This window comes from Helianthus annuus, chromosome 15 (assembly GCF_002127325.2).
Source record: "Helianthus annuus cultivar XRQ/B chromosome 15, HanXRQr2.0-SUNRISE, whole genome shotgun sequence".
NCBI classification, from domain to species: domain Eukaryota; kingdom Viridiplantae; phylum Streptophyta; class Magnoliopsida; order Asterales; family Asteraceae; genus Helianthus; species Helianthus annuus.
Window position 1 is genome coordinate 152,278,916 of NC_035447.2, and position 20,063 is coordinate 152,298,978.

The 20,063-nt window shown below is 36.9% G+C and overlaps 1 protein-coding gene and 1 long non-coding RNA gene across 4 annotated transcripts; one reads left to right on the forward strand and one right to left on the reverse strand.

Annotated features, from left to right (window-relative positions):
• On the reverse strand, nucleotides 1-607 carry LOC110910827. The gene is made up of 5 exons (XR_002576505.2): nucleotides 548-607; nucleotides 383-436; nucleotides 250-291; nucleotides 123-176; nucleotides 1-39 (listed from the first exon to the last, which is right to left on the reverse strand). It is a non-coding gene; the product is annotated as an uncharacterized LOC110910827 (long non-coding RNA).
• Nucleotides 608-2,145: 1,538 nt separating this feature from the next.
• On the forward strand, nucleotides 2,146-5,901 carry LOC110912913 (tubby-like F-box protein 7). 3 transcript variants are annotated; one of them, XM_022157746.2, is made up of 4 exons: nucleotides 2,146-2,537; nucleotides 3,855-3,942; nucleotides 4,893-5,012; nucleotides 5,145-5,901. In XM_022157746.2, exons 1-4 carry the CDS (start codon nucleotides 2,220-2,222, stop codon nucleotides 5,252-5,254), a joined length of 636 nt encoding a protein of 211 aa, XP_022013438.1. In that variant the 5' UTR covers nucleotides 2,146-2,219; the 3' UTR covers nucleotides 5,255-5,901. The 3 variants fall into 3 exon arrangements, with proteins under 3 accessions (XP_022013438.1, XP_022013437.1, XP_022013436.1); XM_022157745.2 differs by having other exon boundaries at nucleotides 5,150-5,901; XM_022157744.2 differs by having other exon boundaries at nucleotides 2,149-2,537; nucleotides 4,893-5,022.
• Nucleotides 5,902-20,063: the final 14,162 nt, after the last annotated feature.

Genomic DNA, 20,063 nt, shown 5'->3' on the forward strand with positions numbered 1-20,063 from the left:
TTACATTGCCATAATTATCATCGGCGCTGTTTCTTTCACCTGCTGATTATCACATGTTAGTGAATTTTCAAGGTCATGCCCAATTAACACATGTTAAACAAAGCCAACAGTATTTAACTAACCACGTTTTCTTTTATTTCCACACCCAGAAATATCCCCGACAATGCTTTTCTTCCCTACAGTTTCAAACATGTTACTCAGATTTATCTGGATACGCAATTAGCCTCTATTGCAACAAAAGGAACTTACCACTGTGCTTTTTGTTATGTCCCCGTTTGCTTTCCACACAACCTTCATTTAGCACCGATACATTCGTAAGGAAAACAATTAGCCCAACAATACATTATACAAATTATAAACAATATTACTGCTTAACCGTTACCTGTTTTCCGTCTTTTCCCATGGCTTGCTGACACACTATCGGTATCATCATACACTGCAAGGCATCCAACAAAATTCAGTTATGCCCAATTTCTTATCCAACACACTATCAATATACAGATCACCTTGAACTATGTTAAGTGTTCAGAAACATAAAAATTCTAACCTAACTCCCGTTGGGTCGGACCAAAGTCAGATTGTTGTTTGGAAGGTCCGGGCTTGGGTTCGTCGGATAAAATCACAACGCTAGGGCTCTCAGACCTTTTTTGCCCTAACCTGTGTTTCGAAGTCCTACATATATAAAAGAAAACTAACTCAGGTGCCATTTTCCAATAATCTGTTGAAGAAAACCACCTTTTACATGACGGATAACAACAAACTAACCTTTTACTTGAAGTCTGAATCTTCCTTAATCGTTTTAGCTTCAACGACGACGACAAGATTATGAACGACTTCCTCATTCTCCAGGCTGGACACTATCGGCTTCTGTGTTAGGGTTTGGGAAGTAGCTTTTCAATGTTTCTTTTGAATGGTAAAGAAGAAAAACTTTTGAATTGTGTTAGGGTTAGGGACGAGAGAGAAACATGAACAGGAGGGGAGAAATGAGTATAATGGAAAAGAAGATAAATTTTTGAATTTTGTTTACACTTCTTTGATTAGACGGCTACTGCATGTCAGTGGTTTCTGTTTCCCAATGTGTATGTTCACTTCCGAAAATGCCCTTGGATGGTACAAAATGGCAGTCCTTTTTATTTCTTTTTATTTTTATTCATACCAAAATAATCATGGCCTTTGATCAAGTTTGATTTAAGCTAATCAATGGTTCACAATGGGTTTCCATAGTTTTCTTAAAAAGATAGGGTTTCTTATATAACCAAGCCCTTAAATTAGATTTATCATATTGTTCTAAACATTAAACCCACATATATTATATTAGTTTTAGATTATATTAATTTTAGATTATATGGAGTGGGAGGGTATGAAGAGGGGTAATAAGCGTCATGTGGCTGCCACATAGTAAGGGAGCGTGGTAAAAAAAAACACAGGGTGGTGTTGGCATGAAATTGACGTTTTTATTTAAAAAAAAACATCAATTAATTAAAACTAACTCAAACAATACTCACCAATCAAAATCCGCCACCTCACACTGCACAATCCCTCGACCCCGGTGAAAATCTTCTGCCCCCTTCCCTCGCCGCTCCTTACGCCACCCACGGGCCGATGTGCCTGGCGTGGAGAGGCTTCCACACCACTTTTTCCCGCCTACTCCGTATGATCTTACAAGCTCAAGTATAGTTAATTTAAGAATCCTAAGTTGATACAAATAATTATAGTATAACAAAAATAAGTCTAATGTTATCATACAAAGTATCCTAAAAATGAGAAGGGAACAAAGACACAATTAATCACAAAATATAACACAATTTCGAGGTAAAAAGATACAATAAATTGTAAAAAAAGACACAATGATATAAATATAGAAAACACACCATGTTGAATAAAAAGACACGTAATTATTTAACATACAAAATTATATTTACTTAATACGTGTAATAAATGAGGTTTTTAAAAGTATATTATTTTTTATTTAGTATATAGAATTACATTTATTCAACCCGTGTAATACACGGGGTTCTAATCTAGTATTAGATATAACAACAACCCTTTCCATTTCAGACACGTGTTAACATGCACATGATTAGTAAAAAAAGACATCCAAATCCGTCCGTCAAATTAATCTACTAACGACACGTCAGCACCATTATCACCACAAGTCTCTCATTCTGTAACAACCACCGTTTCTTCTCTCTCATTCATCATCTCTCTCTAAAACAACAATGTCGTTGCGAAGATCGTTCCTATCACGGCGAGCCAGCAGCCGACTAAAGGATTCAATAAGCCTATCAAACTCGTCGGAAATCAGCATTGCTGAACCGCACGCCGGCGAGAATGGCGGAGGTTGCTGGTCTAACATGTTGCCGGAGCTTTTAGGAGAGATAATCCGGCGAGTGGAAGCGAACGATGACCGGTGGCCGCTCCGACGAAATGTGGTGGCGTGTGGATGTGTGTGTAAGCGGTGGAGAGAGGTTAGTAGAGAGATCGTTAAGCCTCCGGTTCACGCCGGGAATATTACGTTTCCTTCTTGCCTTAAGCAGGTACGATTTGATTGTGTGAAGTTTTTGTTGATTTGTTTTGTGATCTGTATGTTGTTGATTTTAGGTTTTATTTGGAGTGTGATTTGCCCTAATTTTGTTGTGAGATTGATTTAGATTTGTTTGTTACTTAAAATCAATAGGTTATTTGGTTCTGTTAGTGAGTTTTAGGTATAGCTTTTTGAAACATAAACACACACATACAACTGAAACCTAACAGAAGTCAAATTTCAGAAAGTCAAACTTGTGTAGTGATGAAACACTGGTTAACACAAGGTTATCCCAGCTGAATTGTCTCGTATATGGTGGTTCAACCTCTTCCTCCACTCGCCGTTAGCTGATATCATGCAAAACTGAACACCGGTGACTTGCCACAAGGAGGGGAACAGGGGGTACTCCTTGTGACCACCCTCCGGCGTGAGAATAAGTACTGTTCTGAGGATAATAGTGTGTGTTTAGAGTAAAATGGTGAGACAGCAGAATCCTTAAACCTGAAGTAGGAGTCTTCTATTTATAGCCGAAGGATGAAGGAGGAGGAGACCTGCCAGCTAGCCAGTGGGCGCCAACTGTCCGACCAAGGAGAATATCCCTTGTCCCCTCTGCTGTTGTTAGGGTAGTGGATGACATGGCGTCTCCCTATTTGTCCAGCTGGGCATATTCTGGCAGTAGTTGTCGGTCTGTCCTCCAAATATCTTGCATGTCCAATTGGCGTCCATCTATAGGTGACACGTGTCGTCCTTTATGTCTTGAGGAGCATCTTCTTTGTCACCTGCGATTTCTTCCAGAAGCTTCTAGAAGCTTCTAGATGTATTCAGTTAGGCGCCAAGCTGGAAAAAGTGGTGTGGTCCCTCATCCCTGCCATGTGTGCACGGATTTGGGACCATACCTCTTCATGTAGTAGAAATGAGTTATCTCTAATAATAAATAATGTTGTTTATGTAGAATATTGTTTTATGTCATCCTTGAATTAGTATAGTAGCTGTAGCAAAAATGATGCAGATAATTTGGTTATCTGGTTATATAGGACTCATTTACATTATGAAATTATCTGACTTTGAGACTTCAAACAGCGTAAGTACATCCAAACTCTATCTCTTGCATCTTGTTTTGTTACAGTTGGTTATCTGGTTATGATTGTTACATTTCTCACATAATTACTTTCACAACAAGATACCGAATAAACGCGCAGTTAAAATTTGTGTATTGTGACTGTTGTCTTTCTAGGAAACTTTTAACCTTTTAGGTTCACAGATCAGGATATTTCTGAGTGTCGTTTATAAGGTTTTAATATATCCTTGAAATTTATGAATGTTTTTGCAGCCTGGTCCACGTGATACTCCGGTTCAGTGCATTATCAAAAGAAACAAGAAGAATTCAGTGTTTTACCTATATCTTGCTGCTAGCCCATGTAAGTATGCATATTGCTTAAAGCCTTGAAACTCTTGTTGAATATGACCTCTACATTCGGAGACGTGAGGAGGTGATTACTTGATCTACTTCTAGGTTTGATGATGTGATAATTCTAAAAGTTCAAAATCCCATGTATATCTTTCTAATGTTCACAATATTATATTTACCCTTTCAAAACAAAAAAGTACCACATTTACTCATTTGATAGTAAATAATATAGAATCATTTACTTCTAAGTTCTAACATACTTGTTCATTGAATAACTAAAAAGGAAAACAATGTAATTACTTTTTTTAGAACGGCGACACACACACACACACCCTAATTATACACCAATTAAATACCCACAATGGGGTTTGAACCCTCACCACTTGCTTAAATAAGTGTTCTTGTTTTATTTACCATATGGAATGGGTAAATATAATTTATGAAATTTAGAACAATATGTATGAAATTTTGAACTTTCAAAACTTTAGAAGAATATATATTAAATCTTCTTTCTTTGAAGTTCCAAAATCACTAATTCAGTTAGTTTACTTATATTGTGTCGATGAAGTAAGCATATGGCTAAATAAACACTATCCAAAAAATGGACATATTTATCGTGTTTAAGAAAAATTTCCTTATCACCATGATGGTATCTCCCAGGTGTTATAATTTGATAATTCCGAAGATATCACTTGATCAAGCAATTGACGAGAATTGTTGATTGTGTTAAATAGATAAATCATAAACTATAGCATTTTGCACACACTTTTAGCAATCTTCAATTAAACAAAGGTTCACTTTATTGTGTCATCATGTTATTTATGCATCTCAAGTCTAAAGTTACGTATTTGAGTTTCCTTTTTGTGTCATACTAGTTGGTTCTGTTCTCATGATGTTAGTGTTGTTGGAACAGGGCTATTTATAGTAATTCCTCAATAATTTGGATCCTATTTTTGACAGCATTTACGAACAAGGGTAAGTTTCTCTTGGCAGCACGGAGATATAGAAATGGTGCTCACACGGAGTACATAATATCGCTTGATCCAGACGATTCAGCTCAAGGAAGCAGCGCCTATGTTGGTAAATTACGGTAGTCATCTTTTAAAAGAAGAAACCACGATCGTGTTTCATCATATTGTTCCTTTTCTTCCATCATGCTCCTGCTCCCGGCCTATTTTTTATTCTAATTTATTTGCATGATATATTTCGCAGCTCAGATTTCCTTGGCACAAGGTTCACAATATACGACACACAGCCTCCACACAGCGGGGCAAAACCGTCAAGCAGCAGATATGGGCGGCGGTTCACAAGCAAGCAAATAAGCCCCCAAGTTCCAGCAGGCAATTTTGAAATTGGTGAAGTGTCATACAAGTTCAACCTCTTGAAATCAAGGGGTCCAAGAAGAATGATATGTTCATTAAAGTGCACACCATCCCCGCGTGAACCCAACAAACCTGAAGATGAACACGTATTAACAAGGTCAAAGTCGGTTGCTTGTGGTCAAAGTCAAACCCTTTTAAGAAACAAAGCTCCAAGATGGCATGAACACTTGCAGTGCTGGTGCTTGAATTTTCATGGGCGGGTAACGGTTGCATCAGTAAAGAACTTTCAGTTAGTGGCTACACTGGATCAAAGCCAGCCGGGTGGAGAAGGAGACGGTGAAACGGTTTTGCTCCAGTTTGGAAAAGTCGGTGATGACGTGTTTACCATGGATTACAGACAGCCGTTGTCGGCTTTTCACGCATTCGCTGTTTGTCTTACTAGTTTTGGGACAAAGCTAGCTTGCGAGTGATGACATTGTGTTTTAAGGTAATGTGTGTTTTTTTTTTTTTTTTTTCAAATATAAGAATGCAAGTTTCTTACTTATGGGTGGTGTGATGTATATATGAATGAACACACTTGAACTTTGTTGGTCTGTTAATTTGTGTTAAAAACGAATTGTAATTGTAATCAAGTAAGAATTTGGGTCTTTGGAGATCAAATATGAATAATCAAGACATAAGTTTTACCAAGTGTCAAGTGTGTAAATGAGCAAGCTACACTAAGCTTGTTCTTGACTTGAGAGATTGAGATTAAGCACGATTGTGTTGTGTTCAAGGCATTTTACAAGCCAAGGTATAACTCTTGTTTATATATATATATATATATGTTTTTTTTATGATCTAGTTGGTTTTTTTTTTATTTATATGTATATGAGAAGGGTCTATTCAGAACATTATGTATAGAACAAAATAAAGTGGATATTCAGAACACTATACTTGGAACAAATTAAAATGAAATTTTGGAAAATGGGTATTTGAAGTATCTACTCAGAACAAAGTAAAATATTAAGAACACTATACGTGAAAAGAACACACTTAACATGATAAAAATCATCTAGCTCATCTTTTCTAATATTCAAAAATAAAAAATCTCAAGGTACTAAATAATCAACTGTATAAGAAATTGTTGTTATATGATTTGGAGTAGGATCAAATACAAACTATATTTCGTATACAAAGTGTAAGAACCATTTAAAAAGTGTTATATGTCATAAAAAGTGTCATACGTCATTCAACCAATTATAGAGAAATGGTAAAATGATAACCTAAATAATATCAATTATCTTGAATTCCTTATAATTATGTTAACAAGCAATTAATTCTTTATTTGGATATTTCTTTTATTGTCAATGTGCTGATAAAGAAAAGTGCTGATATCATTTCACATATGTGCTAAAATCAATTATCTTGATTAATTTCATGTGCTAATATAATTCAAAAGTGCTACTTTTATGTATGTATTGTTTTATTATGTGCTAATTTAACTTTTTTTTTTAAGTGCTAGGATATATATTCTTACGGTTTGTAGGATAAATATGATTTGTATCGGAACCAACCCCGTATATATATTACATGCATGTTGTATGTGTATGTAAGTACAAACTTCGTTTTTGTGCAAGTAGAAAATAAAGATGTATTTGAATATGCAAATATTAAATGGTAAAAATCTAAAAATGAGACTACCTTACATATAACATATCTATAAACAAGCTACCTTGCATATCGATAAACAAAAATGAATGTTGTCAATTGGTTCGTGAGGTGATTTGTACAAAACAAGTTTCATTGATTCACAAGTTATTTTTGTATCTTGTTACACTATATGACTAAATGCTTGTACTTCTCTAAATAATTTACCTGGTATGTATATTTATCCGATTTAATCCGTCATATATGGATATAAATTGATTAAGAATCGATTTGATGATCTATGTACCAGATATGAGTGATTAAGAATCAATTTGATGATCTATGTACCATATATCATCTTTGTTTGGCCTTTTCTCCTCTCATAGCATAAGGCGCCCCTCTCTTCCAACATTAGCGGAATCTTCTCCCCCTCTCCTCTAAATGGAGCTAAAAAAATGCATAAAGAAACATGCATTGGGATGCTTTAAGGCTGGTGGGTGTGGAGTGGCGCCTCTAGCCACATCGAACAAATAGCGCCACGAACGCCACCTCCTAGGTGCTGTTGGCACCACACAAACGAGCGCCAACGGGTGTGAATTCATGGGGGGCACAACTTTGCACCAATCAACATTTTTTTTCTTTTTTTAATTAATAGTTAACGGGCTTTAAACCATCCCATAGTTGTTACAACACGTGAGATTTAAAGCGCCATTGTCTACGTGTCACTTATGTGGTGTTTTAATTAATGTGATGACTTTATTCAATACCATTCAACCTAAGAACTAAGACTTGGTTATAAGTTTTATATTTCCCACTTATATATTATAGGTTTCTCTTGTCGATATGAGTATATATTTTATTTGAATAGAGGATAAATCAATGTATATATCTTGTCCATCGCTCTCCACTCGATCACTATCCTTAATCCTTACCTTCATATCATCCCCCACGGCCCACTGGTCCCATCTTACCAACTCTTAACTGGGCCAATAAATACGGGCTGGCCCATATTAATAATAACAACTACTGTGTGCAATCGCAAGGATTATCCTTACGCCTACGGTACCTTACCTTGTGGTGCAAAAGTTGGCACGTAACATCAAATAAATATAAAAAAGTATACTCAAAATCAAGATCTCACGTGATTTTTATATGTGGATTTTTATTTTTTATTTTAATACATTTCAACCGTCTATTCTTATAGGGGTTTTCTAATGGCACACTCACATGTCTATTATCTACACACTTTTTCAATTCAATACGCATCGTATAGGCCTATACGATGCGTATTGAATTAAAGTAAAAAACATGGCAGACTGATAGGTGCAAGTTATGTCTGGTGGCGGGCGATACGCATCGTATAGGCCTATACGATGCATATCAGGCCACTGTTTTTTTGGAATTTATTTTTTGTTGTGTTGTGTCGAATGCGAACCCGAGAAACTAAAGGGATTTCGAGCAGTTGGTCATCTTTCCAAGCTTTTACACACGAATATGTGGTTCCCAATTTGCGGAACATAATCCCAGATTGTCTAAAGAAACGCTTTTATCATGTGTCATATTAGATGTGTTATGGTGAGATTTTTCAAGTTTGCACAGTGGGAGAAAAGACCAGCACCTCTGTCAGTATTGTCTTTTAAATTCGCATAAACATATATTTGTTTCATAACCTCCTCCTATAAATCAACCACAACTCACCCGAGACCGACCCCTGGATCACACATGATAAAAGCGCTTCTTTAGACAATATGTGATTATGTTCCATTTCTTCAAGATTTACGTCTGATGTCCAAGTTTGATCACATTTGACTTCATCTGCGGCAGTCCAATGACTTTCTTGGTTCAATAATCCGACAATAGGGCCCACGGATCTTATGCCCACCCGAGACCAACCTCTACATCACACATGATAAAAGCGCTTCTTTAGACAATCTGGGATTATGTTCTCCGACAATAGGGCCCACGGATCTTATGCCCACCCGAGACCGACCTTTGCATCACACATAATAAAAGCGCTTCTTTAGACAATCTGGGATTATGTTCCGTTTCTTCAAGATTTACGACTGATGTCCAAGTTTGATCATATTTGACTTCATCTGCGGCGGTCCAATGACTTTCTTGGTTCAATAATCCGACAATAGGGCCCACGTATCTTATGCCCACCCGAGACCGACATCTGGATCACACATGATAAAAGCGCTTCTATAGAAAATCTGGGATTATGTTCCGTTTCTTCAAGATTTACGTCTGATGTCCAAGTTTGATCACATTTGACTTCATCTGCGGCAGTCGAATGACTTTCTTGGTCATGTCCAAGTTTGATCACATTTGACTTCATCTGCGGCAGTCCAATGACTTTCTTGGTTCAATAATCCGACAATAGGGCCCACGGATCTTATGCCCACCCGAGACCGACTTCTGGATCACACATGATAAAAGCGCTTCTTTAGACAATCTGGGATTATGTTCCGTTTCTTCAAAATTTACGTCTGATGTCCAAGTTTGATCACATTTGACTTCATCTGCGGCAGTTCAATGACTTTCTTGGTTCAATAATCCATTCAATATCAGCGTTGTTTATCACCCTGTGTGAGCATTGGAAGCCCGACAAACAGTCTTGCAATTACATCTTCAATCGAGACCGCATTATTAATTATAATGAAGCAATGAAGATTGAATGTGCAAAACCGCAACCGTTTTTTATACGGAAACGGTGGCTATGGGAAATACAAACCTGACACGAACCACAATGGACTCAGACTCATACTACCCTTGTCGTTCCGTATTTTCTCCTTTTCTAATTCTCGAAGAATCTCGTAACGTATGACACATGATAAAAACGATTCTCTAGACAATCTGGGATTATGTTCTGTGTTATTACAATCGTGAGTTGGTCAAACCTTTCTAAAAGTAGAAAAAAATAAAATAGAAGAAAGTGTTCCTCTTGTTACCAAGCATGTCATCTGAAATAATTAACAGGGCATTGTTAAAAGGGGAAATCTATTGGAACACCTGATTGAGAGAAACTTCTTCGAGCTAATTGCCGATATCTCATCCTTCTGTTGTTCAGTACTTCCGAGACGATTCAAGTTATTTCAGTTATTTATGTTGATTCAGTACTTCAAGGCATGCCTGTTTGATGACCGAATAGAGATCCAAATTGTGAGGAAAGATGACCGAATAGAGAACAAGTTCACCACAGAATGAGACATTTCATAGAGAACAAGTTCACAGCAGAATGAAATTTTATTGAAAACTTCTAAGGCGGTAGATTTGACGCGTCTTCTACCCAAATTAGGTGACCCACAAAGCGAACTACTCTTGCTTCGATCCTGTATGGGCATTGCCAAGATTTTCTTTGGCTTGAGGACATGCCAACCTGTACATATGGAAGATGCAGCGTTGTTCTTTGACAAAGGTTTGCGTGAGGCGATTGAGGAATTGGTGGTTTGTGGAGGTCCTTTCTTTGGAGACCTCCAGTGGCGACTTGCCTCTTTACCTATTAGGTTTGGGGGTTTGGGGTTGTATTCGGCTGTAGAGGCTTCATCCTATGCTTTTGTAGCCTCGAGGGCCCAATCGTGGGTGCTACAAGACCACATCTTAAGAGACAGTGGCATATGTGGTATGGATTCTGATTATGTTTGTGCTTTGGCTTGTCTTCGTGATACGATTCCAAGCTTTGACTTCAGCGGTTTCACTAATAGCCCAACATGCATTGGAGAGTGCTCTTTTTAGTAAAATTGTCCACGAAATCGAAGTACAGCTTGACTTGACTGTTAGACAAAAAGCCGTTTTTGAGTGTCTTCGAGCACCACATGCACAAGATTTCCTTCTTGCTATACCTATAGATGGGTTAGGCCAGCATATGTCGCCGGTGGAGTATCGTACTATCCTTAAGTATCGCCTCATGATTCCTTTATTCCCAGTTGATGAGGTATGCCCTGTTTGTCATAAGGCGTGTTTGGATTCCTTTGGGGAGCATGCAGTTCATTGTAGAGAGCTCCCGGGGTTCAAATACCGACATGATTTGGTTAGGGATGTCCTTTTTGACATATTCAGGTGCGCTGGTATTTCTGCTAAGAAAGAGGCACCCGTTAATTTCTTAACAGACCCGTTGGAAGGGAGATCTACCCTTCGACCAGCCGACATTCTGGTCTTTGGATGGGTAGGAGGAAAACATGCCTGTGTGGATCTAACAGGGGTTTCCCCGCTTGTGGGCTTAGGGGGTAGTGCTTTCACGGTGGGTCAGGCTGCTTTAAAGGCTGCTTCGGGTAAAGTGACCAAACATGAGAAAGCGTGCCTTGACAACCAACACGTGTTTATCCCATTTGCTTTTGATACTTTTGGTTTTCTGGCGCCAGAGGCTGTGGACCTACTTAGTCGAGTTCAAAGGGTCATGCATAGTAATGTTATGACCCCGAGATCTATGGACGTAGTTTTTAAAAGGCTTAGTTTTGCGATTCAAAAAGGGGTAGCGGCGCAGCTTGTTACCCGTTTACCAACTATCTCGATGTAAATTTAAAAGTAGTGTCATATAATATAATTTATTTATTAAAAAAAACTTCTAAAAATGTTAAGTGTTTGAGGCATGCCTGTTTGATTCAAGCAAGTCCACAATTCCAACAAATTGTGTCTAATGCAAGGATCTTCAAATGCGGTGTGTACATTAAATACCGTTCACCGCTTTTAACATATTTTAGTTGGTTTCGAATATACCCAAAGAGATCTGAACCAACCGAAATCCACTTCCGAGACGATTCAAGTGAGTCCTATGAAGCAAGTGTTTGTTTATTCAATTGAGAGGAATCATTGCATTACATCTCCATTGAAAACAAGTGGTTGTAATGATGGAACCCTTGATTTGAAAAACATTTTTGAGAAATTTATAGTTCAATACGCATCGTATAGGCCTATACGATGCGTATTAATCGATGATTTTACTGAAATACCCTTGGTTTTCTGATAAATTCAGGGGTATTTTTGAGAAAATTCAAAGTTTAATACGAATCGTATAGGCGTATACAATTCTTATTAAGCTGATATACGATACAACATAGGCCTATACGATCGTATATGACATTATTTCAAATTTAGTGTTATCGTGTTTCCCTCGGTTCGACGCGTATACGTTTCGTTTTTTGTCGAACTTTCGCATATTTTGTCGTTTTATTACGTATACCTTCAACATAAGTCGTTTCGGTGCCGTTCAGTTGCGTGCGAATATCTTATTCTATGATTACGTACAGTTTTGTTTGAAATCCACCTGTACTCCATAGTGCCGTATTATATGTATACGTGTGTGGAAATATCGTTAGTCGCTTACTTTGACGTATTTTTGCTTATTTTGACGTATTCTAACATATTGTTGCGTATTTAATAGTATTTTTGACGTATTTGAGCGTATTCTAACGTATTTTAGCTTATTTTAATCTATTTTAGGGTGTTTTTACGTATTTTAGCGTATTTTAGCGTATTTTAGGGTATTTTAGCGTATTTTAACATAAGTTAGCGTATTTTAACGCAAGTTAGAGTATTTTAACGTATTTTAGGGTATTTTAGCGTATTTTAACGTATTTTAGGGTATTTTAACGTATTTTAGCGTATTTTAACATATTTTAGCGTATTTTAACGTATTTTAACATATTGTAACGTATTTTAGACAACAACAGATAATGAACAGATTGTTGGACTTCTTGTTCCTAATGTACGCCTCAATTCATCTTTTTTACTCTTTTCTTCGATTTCTACAAATCTTTTCAATAATCAGTACGCAACAAAGAGACCGCCTTGTTAATTTTAGAGTATTTTAGCTTATGTTGATGGATAACGCAAACAAGTTCTCCACAGTTTGTTATTCAAATCTCTATTCAGACATCTTTCCAAACTGCAACACACGATAAGTTCTCCAAAAGAATGCATACACAAATAGTACCGCAACCGTTTTTGACTACGGAAACGGTGGCTATGCGAAATACAAACTGCAATCGTTTGTGACTATGGGAAACACAAGTTTTCTTTTTGAGCTTGATGGATGTCCGTTATCTCAATTGAGGCATGCATTGTTTAAATCTGAATATAACTAGATGTTACGTGTAACTTCATTAAACCAAGAACAAAGCCTATTTCAAAACACATGTGTTCGTATCAGCGTTGTTTATCACCCTGTGTGAGCCTTGGAAACCCGACAAACAGTCTTGACAATTGTGACAGCTTATCTATCGGTGTGTGTCACATCCATCCTGTTATAGCAATCGATATGATTAACTACCAAAAGAATGCATACACAAATAAGTTCTAGTGGACGAAGCAAAGAGACCGTTATTACATTCGAGACGATTCCAGTGAGTCCTATGAAGCAAGTGTCGGTCTATTCAATTGAGAGGAAACATTGCATGCCTTGAACGAGTCTAGAACACTCGTAATCCTCAACCGGCTTTGAAACCGGGCGGAATCTACGAAGAAACTGTTCGATTTCACGGTGAGTGGAGAAATTAGCGACGAAGAAACTGTTTGAATTTGTGGATTTTGGTTGGTTCAGAAACTTAACAAGAGAAGCAACTAAAAAAGCGGTGAACGGCATTTAACGTACACATCGCATTCGAAGATCGTTGCATTAGACACAATTTGTTGGAATTTGTAGATCAACAGAAATAACTGAAATAACAGCTTCTGTTGTTCAGTACCAACAGTATGCATACACAAATAGTTCTAGTGTGATCCAGAGGTCGGTCTTGAACGAGTCTAGAACACTCGTAATCCTCAACCGGCTTTGAAACCGGACGAAATCTACGAAGAAACTGTTTGATTTCACGGTGAGTGGAGAAATTAGCGACGGAGAAACTGTTGGAATTTGTGGATTTCGGTTGGTTCAGAAACTTAACAAGAGAAGCAACTAAAAAAGCGGTGAACGGTATTTAACGTACACATCGCATTCGAAGATCCTTGCATTAGACACAATTTGTTGGAATTTGTGGATCAACAGAAATAACTGAAAAAACAGCTTCGGAATCTATTAGAACGATCCTTGTTCATCATTGTTCTTGAAGATGAAGATGAAGAAACGAGGGTTTATTCTCTTTAATCTATTAGAACGATCCTTGTTTTGAGAACCTGATTCTGTTGTTCAGTACCAACAGAATGCATACACAAATAGTTCTAGTGGACGGAGCAAAGAGACCGCCTTGTTAACAAGAGTGTGTTGTTCCAAGATCAATTCCAGATTGTCTAGAGAAGCGCTTTTATCATGTGTCATATGGTAACAAGAGTGTGTTGTTCCAAGATCAATTCCAATTGCAGTTTTTTCAACTCTCCTGTTCCAAATGCAGCTGATGAAACCGGAGCTGTTATCTTGGTTGTTCAGTACTTTCATGATAAATACAATGTTCATCTTAGTTATCCTTTGCTTTCTGCAATTCAAGCAGGCACGGATGCTAAACGTAATGTTATTACATCCGAGACGATTCAAGTGAGTCCTATGAAGCAAGTGTCGGTCTATTCAATTGAGAGGAATCATTGCATTACATCCCTGTTGAAAAACATAATAGATAAATTTAGGGAAAATAGGGTTGAAAGATGATAACCCAACAGTGGAGGATCTCATTCTACAGCTTCACTAAATTCAGGGTATTCTCAAAATAATGTTTCCTAGATCTTTGAAGACCAACAAATGTCCAAAGTGCTGCTTTTTCGTTCGCGTGACGGAAAGCTACCGCGTGACAGGAAGCTACCTTGCAAAAATTAAAAAGTTAAATCGACACCCTCAATACTCATCGTATAGGCCACGATGCGTATTACTTTTTGGTATGGGACAATGGCAGCCTTTGGCAGACATAGAAGTTTGAACCCACCTCAATACGCATCGTATAGGCCTATACGATGCGTATTGAGGGTGTCGATTTAATCCCTCAAGGTGTGCCCATAATACGACCCTTCTTATAATCATCCTTCCAAATATTTAATATTTTACAACTAAACTATTTATAATTAATATTTCTTTTAATAAAATTTTGATTGATGATGTTTAAATATTATATTTTTATGAAAATTGTTATATAAAATAAATTATAATTTGGTAAAATATAAATTGCATTTAAAAGAATTTATTTTAGTTTAAATTTGTTTTAAGTAAAATAAAAACCAGTGTTTTAAAATCCAGTTTTTATATCATACCAGATTTGGCTTGAAAACGGTTTAACCAGGTGTATCGGACGGTTCAATTTGATGTAGCCGGCCTAGTTTGAACCAGTTTTTAAAACATTGATAAAAACTATATAACTAAATTAACAAGATATAATTAGAATTATAAAATGTTGTTTTATTTTAATAGAACGTAAACGCTTTTTAATTTGATAATTTATTAATAAAAGTTGATGATTCTTGACGTGTTTGATAAAATAATTCAACACGTTGTGTAAATTTCCTTCTTCCATGCTAAGTAGTAAGTTTACCGATCCCCCGGCTACTCATGCGGCGCGATACTACGCCAGCACAAATGAGACAAATAGTAAAAGGTGAAAGTGATCTTCAACGAATCACTACTCATCAGGCACTATACAGGTCTCTACTATACTTGGATGAGGTGTTGTTGTCCATGTACCATCGTGCAAAAGACAAAAGGTACAGCCAAAAGTGACGTATGGCCAATCACCAAATGCCAGTCCACCTTTCTTTAACATCCACTAAAGGCTGGTGGCAGACGAGACAGGAAGTATATCTAAAAAGCGACGTGCAGCCATTCAGAGCCCGTGGACGTACTCCCACCTATGCGGACACTAATTACTAACTACCACAATAAATGAGACCAAATGGATATTCATGGACAACACCTCATCCAATCAATTTCCATTCTTCTCCAACCTCTCGGCTATAAATACCACACTTCTCCAAAAGTATGATCATCTTATATCCTTTATTATCACTCTCACTCTATACTTTGCTTTCTTTCCCTCTAGAATGAACAATACGTATTCTCACGTCTGATGGTGGTTACAAGAAGAACCCCTCACTTCTCCTTCTCGTAACGATTCAGGGTGTTTGCTCGTTTTGCAGATTTGATACTGGATTTGAGTTTGTGAAGATCAGAAGATGATACCTCCAATTGAACATTTGGACTAATCCTTCGCGGGTTAGACTCGTGTTTCTTCAGGCCCCACTTCACTAAGGCCCCTAAATTCTAGAAAATACATATTATATGTAAGTTGAAATTGAGGTTTTTGACTTATAACTATACATATACATAAATGATATACGTTCATAGGATCTAAAACAATTAACTTTTTTTTTAAAAAAAGCCTTAATTTTATTATTTATGCTATGGGGTGTGGGATAAAGCCCCTAGGACTTTATCACGCTACGTCAGATCCACGTCAGCCAGGGGGCTTTATCACGCCTTCTTTTAACTTGTAGGGTGTGGGATAACGCCCCATATTAAACAAAATTAAAAATAAAAAAAATTATTGGATGAAATGATGTGGACCCCACCTGCAACTCACCTTCTTCCTCGTTACCATGGTGAAGCCCCATCAATGGTGCCCCTCCTTAAGCTCGCCGGTGTGGGTGGTGGCGCCCTACAGGCGCTATCGTCGATGAGGTGACAGAGGTGGCGACCTCCACACTCTCTTGCATTAGAGCTCTAAACCATTTTGAGCCAGCCTGATAACAATGGTCTGGACAACCTTGATGTGACACGTGTTACTACAGAATCAAGGTGGTGTTGAAACTAGGGATGAGCTCGGTACCGGTACTAAATTTTCCGGTATCGAATTTCGCCAAATATGCGTACCGATACCGAAAATGTTCGGTACGGTACGGGACCGGTACTCAATGGTAAAATTTGGTAAAATACTTGTACCATACCAGTACCGAAAGTACCAGTACCAAAAGCGCCAAAAAGTGGGTATCGATTCGGTACCGAAAAAATCGGTACAGGAAATTCGATACCGTTACAATACCGATACCAAGTATGATATGCATATCCCTAGTTTGGAACTAATATATTTATGTGTGGTCTTTCAATAACTTTTAGTGATTTTAGTCAAGTGTTGGTCTTTCAGTAACTTTAGTCAAAATTTAAAAGTGTACGTTCGATATGACTCTTCTTAAAAAAAAATATGCGTTATAGTGGAAACATAATTAATAGTAACAATTGTGTATTGACTCTTCTTAAATTATACCGGGGAAACTCACGCGTTGCAGCGTAGTCGATAATTTACATTTAATATTTTAACTAACTTCTCTAAAATTATAAAACACATTTTATGTTAAATTTGATTAATTGTGGTTCACTGATTAGTTCTTTAGTCCAAATACATATTTTTATGTTCTTGATGAATGTGATGAGTTTATTATCCATAAGCTTATTTTTTATTATTTATAATAATATAATATATAGTATAGATTTATTAAACATAAATGCTATTATCAAGGGAAGAGAGCTATGAATGAAAGAAAATGATAAAAAGTTATACATATTAACTTGACCCTTCATATGTCATCTTAAAATTTAATGAGAATTTACCATGTTGTACATAGAAAATGCTTTATAATATAGATAATACACAAGAGTTGCAATATACTATATAATGTTTATCACAAGAGTTACCATGTTTATCATAAGGGTTTGGATTAAAGGAGTTGACAGTATACATCTGAGTTTTTTTAACTAACTTCACTAAAATTACAAAACCAATTTTATATTAAATTTGATTAATTTTGGTTCACTGATTAGTCCTTTAGTCCAAATACATTTTTCTTAACGACTAATTTTTCCCCTTGAATATTGGTCTCCGCACAAGAGATAATTTATGTTGATCACTAGGCAATAGCTAGTCTAAATACATATTTTATGTATAGATTTATTAAACATAAATTTTATTCGTCAAGAGAAAGGGGGTTTGAATGGAAGAAAATGACAAAAGGTTACTAATTTTAACTTGATCCTTCATATGTTATCTTAAAATTTAATGAAATACATAGGTTTAAACTTTTAATATTCAATGACTCGTATTTGAATTTCCCTAAACTTTTAATATTCGATGACTCGTATAAATACTTTTCTGGTTTACAAAATTGGTCTAACAAGTGGACTAATAAGACGATTGTTTGGTCATCGATTCGATTTTTAAACATCGGTTATTCCTAAATTTAAAAAACGTAAGATAGAACGAGCATTCAACTATTGAGAAAAATCTCTATAATATACAAGACAACCTTATAGAATTTTTTCCCTGACTTATAAAGTCAACCTTAGTTTCTTTTACAAAATTTCTAATTCAATGAGCCTCTATGACACCATCTCCACGTCTTTTAATTTCTTTTCCTGACTTATAAAGTCAACCTATGACATCTGTGCTTGTAATCATTGTAAACAGTTCAGTTATCAATGAAATAAAGTTATTTGATCCCTATGTTTGTTTGTTTATGTTTGATGTTTTTCATGTTTTGACTTTTATACGATTTCAAACTCTATATCGCTTTCTGGAGAATTATACACAAACTGGTGCGTAAACGTAATCAGTTAAACACGACAAATACTCCAGAACATCAATTTATGCTTAACATACCTTAAATAACCTTTACATAACTTAGAAATAAGTTTTGAAGGCTTTGGTATGGCAAAATCTAGTCTATTCGCTTACAGGGACTAAAATTGACAAACTGCGAAAGTATGCTGATTTGAAAGTAACGAACATTCCGGAACATGATCATAAGTTAAACACACCCTAAATATCCTTTACATAGCTTAGAAATAGGCTTTGAGGGGTTCGGTGTGCTAAAATAAACTTTTGGGTCATTCAGGGACTAAAAGCGTCAAAAAGTGCATAAGTTTGCATTTTCGCGCATAACTTACGTTCTGAATACATCCGGACATCCAAAAACTTATGTAAGCATTAAAATATTATGTTTTAATGTTTGGCATGAGAAAAATCCATTCGTCGCGCAATTTGGATCGTTTTTGCGTCCGTTACGACTTCCGTCGTAATTAACCGAACAACGCAATCGTACGGCCAAACGAACCGACATCCGACATGTTTTTGAGCATGTTTTATGTTCCCTATACTTTAACATCCTTGTAGAGCTTAGAAATGGGTTTGACGGGTGTTAGAAGTGCCAAAACGCGACCATACGCGCACAGGGACCAAAACTGCCAAAACTGAAAGTTAGCTGGTCTGCAGGGTCCTTACGGACCATATGGACATTCTTACGGTCCGTAAGCAACCCCCAGAACAGCAGAAAGTGTTTTCCAGCTAGATCCAGCTTTTACCCACTTGTGCACATGGTTTTGGGGTTCCTATGGGCTGGTTTGTGTGCCCATCAAGGTACCAAATCAGGATTTGACAAATGTACGGCCTAGATCGTGCCCTCTTCTCCAAGAAACGATCCTAACGGTAGTGCTTCACCTATATATACCCCCACTCTTTTCACTCATTTCCCACACTTGAATTCTGTGTTTGTTCTCTAAGTTGGGGTGTTTTAACACTTCATACTTGAGAATACTCGGAAGTTCAATCTTGCGGGGACCCTTTGTAAGTATTCCTTCGTTCTTTTATTTCTTTTCGAGTTCGAAAGTCAAACTTTGTTTGACTTTCTGCATTGACCAGTTTATGGTCAATGCGAAGTTCGTTTGAACTTCATAACGTGAGCGTAATCACGATGGTTATAGTCCCTAGCGACTATACCTACTGATTACCACGTTATCTAGGCTCAGTGACGAGTCGTAGTTTCGGCCAAAATGCGTTTTCTCACGTATTTTGTAACCAAACTACTCTAGGGTATTAAAACCGTTTGTTTTAATACCAAACCTGTTTTCTAACTCTACTAAGCATGTTCTAGCATGTTTAGCTCGTCGCTTTTAGATTTGTGCTTGTTTAGGGTCGTAAAGGTAAGCGATCTAATCAATCGCTTATGCTTACGAACCCGACCCATTTGGTCGATCTTTAGGATCCGACCAAACATTTTAGGTAACCATAGTTGTATAGGGAATAACCTTCCGAGGTTATACCTTATGGTCACGACGTTTAAGTAGTTGTATGATAAGTAGTTCTTATGCCTTAGGTAAATTACCAAAATACCCTCTTTGCGCCAAAATTCATTTTAAGCCTATGTAACATAAATTTTGACATCTAAACTAATTTAGCAACAATATTAAACATGTTAAGGCATATCTTGCTTGTCATAGGAC